A 4,674-nucleotide genomic window follows, 5' to 3' on the forward strand; every position below is an offset into this window, starting at 1 on the left:
GTCAGAAGAGCTTGAAGTGGGAGAAAAAAAACACACACACACACAACAGCGAGGAAAGGCCACTCAGAGGAGGGAGATGAAGACCTTCAGTAGCCAAAGCCAGCCTGAGCAGCGCGGAGCCCTCTGCACCCTGCACAGCCTCAGCGGCGGCGCCATGAGTCCCCTCAGCACGGCCAGCATCACCCTGGCAGTCCTGTTCATCCTCACCATACCAGCCTCTACAAGTAGGTTGACAAATATTTTTATTTTTGACATGCAACAATTACTATTATTTTTTGTGTTTTTTGTGCATGATTTGTGTTGCAGAAATCAAATTAACACCTCCAAACTTTTCAATTTCTGTGATAATGATTGTTTTTAGATTGTTTTTACAGTATCTATCTATCTATCTATCTATCTATCTATCTATCTATCTATCTATCTATCTATCTATCTATCTATCTATCTATCTATCTATCTATCTATCTATCTATCTATCTATCTATCTATCTATCTATCTATCTATCTATCTATCTATCTATCTATCTATCTATCTATCTATCTATCTATCTATCTATCTATCTATCTATCCATCCATCCATCCATCCATCCATCCATCCATCCATCCATCCATCCATCCATCCATCCATCCATCCATCCATCCATCCATCCATCTATCTATCTAACCAAGACACGACAGTATCTGTTTGTGTTTACTTACTGACAGGAAGTCAAAAATGACTGAAGGGAGTACAGATGTACACTGACACTTTATCGTGTCTTATCAAACTGACCTTTGAGTGTGTTTGTATTATTTAAGGTCAATGTCAACACAGGGCATTTTTTGTCTATAGATACGCAAAACATAGAGTAGTTATTGCTATTTTTAAATTTAAAGATCTTTTTTTTGTCAAAGCAGATATAATTTTGCGTCATGTTTATACACTCTCTCTCCATGTTTGACTGTGAAGCTCTTAACCTGCTAATGGACCTTCACTGCAATCATGTCTAAACATACAGGAAAAAATGTTGATTATTCCTACTCTAACTGCGTCCGCAAAGCTCTAATGCCGTTGTTTAGCTGGCTCAATAAGACCCATACTGTCATGTTTTGGATCACAACACTGTAATGATGCAGACTCTCTGGCTTAAGTGTGAACTGGGTGTTTTTATGTTGTTTTGTGAAATTAAAGGTGCCCCAGTCAGTCTTCAGCAGGTCACAACAGACCAGAGGCAGCTACTTCGTCAGGTAGACTTTACCTTATTGTATTCTTAATCGGTCTTCTCTGTGCAGTCCCCCATCATCCTTTGTGCTTCTCCACAGATAGACGCTGTTTGCTCATCCTACCTTTCTGCAGACCTGAAATACTGGGTGAGTGAGCTATGAAACAGCTTGCTCAGTTTAGAGGGAAATATCACATTGAAATAATTTCTGACAGCTGCCATATTTACTTTCCAGACATCAGATGTCATAGGAGAACTCTGTATGTTGATGTTGGTTCAGAAGTCAAAGGTATCTTATATCATATGCTGGCTTTCCGTTGTCTCAAAATGCTTGGTTGTGCTGTTGCATATCTTCACCAGTAATCTGATTTATGCATTTTTAGGAGCTGAGAGTTCAAGAAAATAGTAAAAGGGTGAGTTAATTTTTTCCTTCCTTAATGGAATTTATTTTATTTAGAAATATGCGGGCTGTTGGTTTGCATGTGAGATTTTTTTTTTTCTCCTGATGTTTGACGCCCTATGCTGTATGTGCAGTTTTTATTTCACTATTCCAGACCACAAGGCTATCTCTTGTCACAGGGGGTGGTAAGTTAAAAAAATAATAGTGAATAAAACTGCACTGCCACAGTGTGTTGCTTGACTGAACAAAAGCAACTTTATATGGGAACCTGCATCAGTTTTTTTTAAACCCCTGAACTGGATATTGCTTTATTGAAACTGATGACAGTGACAGGTAATTTGCATATTATTTCCCCAGAGCACGCATAATTTCTATAAAGAAATAGCTGCAGAATGCATGGTGACACGAGCACAGTACCAATATGCACAATTAAATCCTCTCACAAAGCTTTCCTGCCTTTATGAGTGTGATGCATGTTGGACGCCATTTTGTTCAGGAAGGCAGCACCACAGCTTCAAAAACGTCAAGTTCCTTGAATAACTGCCTACATCTTCAGGACAGGAAAGAACCTTGCAGCCAATCTGGGTTCAAGTCCTGACCTGGGTTCTTCTTGCATGGACTTTGCATGTTCTCCATTGGTTCTCACAGGCTAACCCTTCATCCCCCCACACCCCTCATGATCCTGCAGGCATAGACAATGAATGGATGAAAAGCTTTGAGGCCCTTTACATAATTTATTTTACATTTATTTAGCTACAGTAAAATTTCTAACATCACAGCAATGAACAGTTGCATGCTTAACTTGAGCTTGCTTACAGCTGCCTATGTTTAAATGAAGTGGTGTTTTTACACACATACATATACATACAGTATATGTATGTATGTATGTATATATATATATATATATATATATATATATCTCGATTAGAGTAAAAAAAAAAACCCAACAGACATTCGAAGAGGGAATTCAACAGATTGCAATAAAATAAATAAAAGAACATTTTTGAAAAAGAAAAACACAAAAAATAAATATGGGCTACCTTATTTAAATAACTGCATAAAGCCATATGGATTTATTTCAGATTTTATTCATGTTATCATTTCTGTTTTCCAGGAAGTAGTTCGCAAAACACAGTCTTACATCTGATTGGTTAACCTGCTCTACAAGTCAGTTTTAGCCCAATCATCTTTTATCACAGCAGTTTTAGCCAATCCCCTGATTTTGATAGCTAATGCTTACAGAAGGTATTACATTTCAATAGTTTGATCAATTTGAATAAAAAAATTGAACGGATTAACAGGTTTAACTTTAATCCGTTCAAAATCACAAACTTATAAAAATAAGTTTGTGTTGTTTTAACCATAGAGTGAATTTAAATGTTTAATTATTTCCACAATTCTTGTTTTTTGACACATCTATGCATTTGTGTTTCTTTTCATAAATATCCATTTAGTCTATTGCAGCACTTAAGGCCTCCCATAGTTCAATTGCTTTAGCTACACATATTTATTCACATTGAGAGAGATTTGAGAGAAAAAAAAAGTCAGTGATGAATCTGGTTCTCAAAAAAAAAAAAGGAATTTATTTTTAGTTTTTGGGCTGCCTAATTTCACAAAGACATAAGAGGCATTCCACTTTGTTTAGCGATGGCCATCCCATGAAAATGTACACATTCACTTACCTCTTTCTAATAAATATAAATGTAAAGGTTTAAACCCCCAAATAGAGCATGAGGTCTTCCCTGCAGACTTGACTGCAGACCTGAAGCATCTGCATTTCTGTGTTGCACACTCTTCTGTACAAACAAAAAGAAAATTGTGTACAGTCCATGGTGTCTTCTCTTTTCCACTGTTGTTGATGTTCGCGTGTCTGCCTCTCTGTGTGTGTGGTGTGTGTGTGTGTGTGTGTGTGTGTGTGTGTGTGTGTGTCAGAACTCTCAGTTGCACCCTCTTCTGCATCTCGTTTCTCAGCTCCATCCCAGAAGAGAGAGAGGACTCGTAATGAGCGTATGTACCACTCACATCATTTCATTTTTAGTGTTTTTATTTATTTGAATCTGATATCCACTTCTTTAGAAGAAATTGAGAAATACTTTGTGTTCTGAATGCAGAAATCAAACGCAACCACAGATGCAAACTGCTCTATTTGCTCGACCTCTCAACACATCTTGCCCTGAATTTTTAAAAAATGTAAAGGTTTTCTGTAAAAGTAGGTATGTTATGTTTTAGATGTTTTCTTAGAGCTGCAGCATGCACAGCCAGCAGATGCTGATACCGAAGCACACGTGCTTCATTCTGCTGTGGACTTAAATGCCTTTTCCCAGTCCTTAGCTCAAGTCATGTCAAGTCAAGTCATGTCATGTCATGTCATGTCAGTAATGTTCAGTCTGCATTAGTCGTGTTTTCCAAGCTGAGAGTAATTATGGTCTAAAAACGAGTGCTGCTGGAAAGGGGAACACATCCCTATTTGCTTTCAAACAAAGCAGATAGAGAGCAAATGTGGATGAGGAACGTGGACACTGTTTGCTTTGGAGTGACTGTTTAAGTGGGTATATGCCATTTCCTCTGCTGGTGGAGAAATGATGTTTTCTACGTCAACAAAATCCATCATCATTTTGTGCAGAAGGTTCAGTCCTGCTGGGTTTTTTGTGTGTGTGTGTGTGTGTCCATCCAGGCTGAACTCCAGGGACCTGGCGGAATTGAAAGCAGAGGCTACTTCCTCTATCGGGTATGTTTGCGTCAGGTAGTGACAGGAAGTAAAAGCTGCACATTAAATAACAGAAATTATAAGGTTCTCTTTGCTCTTTTAGCCACGAAATGGAAAACGGTCTTTAGAATATGAATAAAAAAGGTAACATCACAAATAATGTATGTCAGAAGTTTTACCTATGGCGAGTTCTTTTTTAAATTATGACTTGATTCTGTGCGTGAATATGCTGCAGAAACTCCACCTGCGAGTGTACAGAGACACGGACCTGCGCTGCACGACGACTGAGTGATCCGGACGCCTGCCACTGCCCTTTGACTCTGCTGTACATTGATGTTTGAAACTATACAATGAATACCAATTA

General features: G+C 38.2%; 1 protein-coding gene across 2 annotated transcripts; it reads left to right on the top strand.

Annotated features, from left to right (window-relative positions):
• On the top strand, window positions 1–4,674 carry nmu (neuromedin U). 2 transcript variants are annotated; one of them, XM_014474196.2, is made up of 9 exons: window positions 1–224; window positions 1,173–1,228; window positions 1,304–1,351; window positions 1,439–1,492; window positions 1,587–1,616; window positions 3,536–3,610; window positions 4,278–4,331; window positions 4,414–4,454; window positions 4,546–4,674. In XM_014474196.2, exons 1-8 carry the CDS (start codon window positions 77–79, stop codon window positions 4,447–4,449), a joined length of 501 nt encoding a protein of 166 aa, XP_014329682.1. In that variant the 5' UTR covers window positions 1–76; the 3' UTR covers window positions 4,450–4,454; window positions 4,546–4,674. The 2 variants fall into 2 exon arrangements, with proteins under 2 accessions (XP_014329682.1, XP_023195887.1); XM_023340119.1 differs by having other exon boundaries at window positions 3,575–3,610.

This window comes from Xiphophorus maculatus, chromosome 9 (genome assembly GCF_002775205.1).
Source record: "Xiphophorus maculatus strain JP 163 A chromosome 9, X_maculatus-5.0-male, whole genome shotgun sequence".
Taxonomy (NCBI): domain Eukaryota; kingdom Metazoa; phylum Chordata; class Actinopteri; order Cyprinodontiformes; family Poeciliidae; genus Xiphophorus; species Xiphophorus maculatus.

Excerpts from the sequence above, each read along its gene's own strand:
- nmu (XM_014474196.2), top strand. The coding sequence starts at position 77 with ATGAAGACCTTCAGTAGCCAAAGCCAGCCTGAGCAGCGCGGAGCCCTC. Across the intron at positions 1,352-1,438 it reads CTGCAGACCTGAAATACTGG|ACATCAGATGTCATAGGAGA; the intron begins GTGAGTGAGCTA and ends TTTACTTTCCAG. Across the intron at positions 4,332-4,413 it reads GAGGCTACTTCCTCTATCGG|CCACGAAATGGAAAACGGTC; the intron begins GTATGTTTGCGT and ends TTGCTCTTTTAG.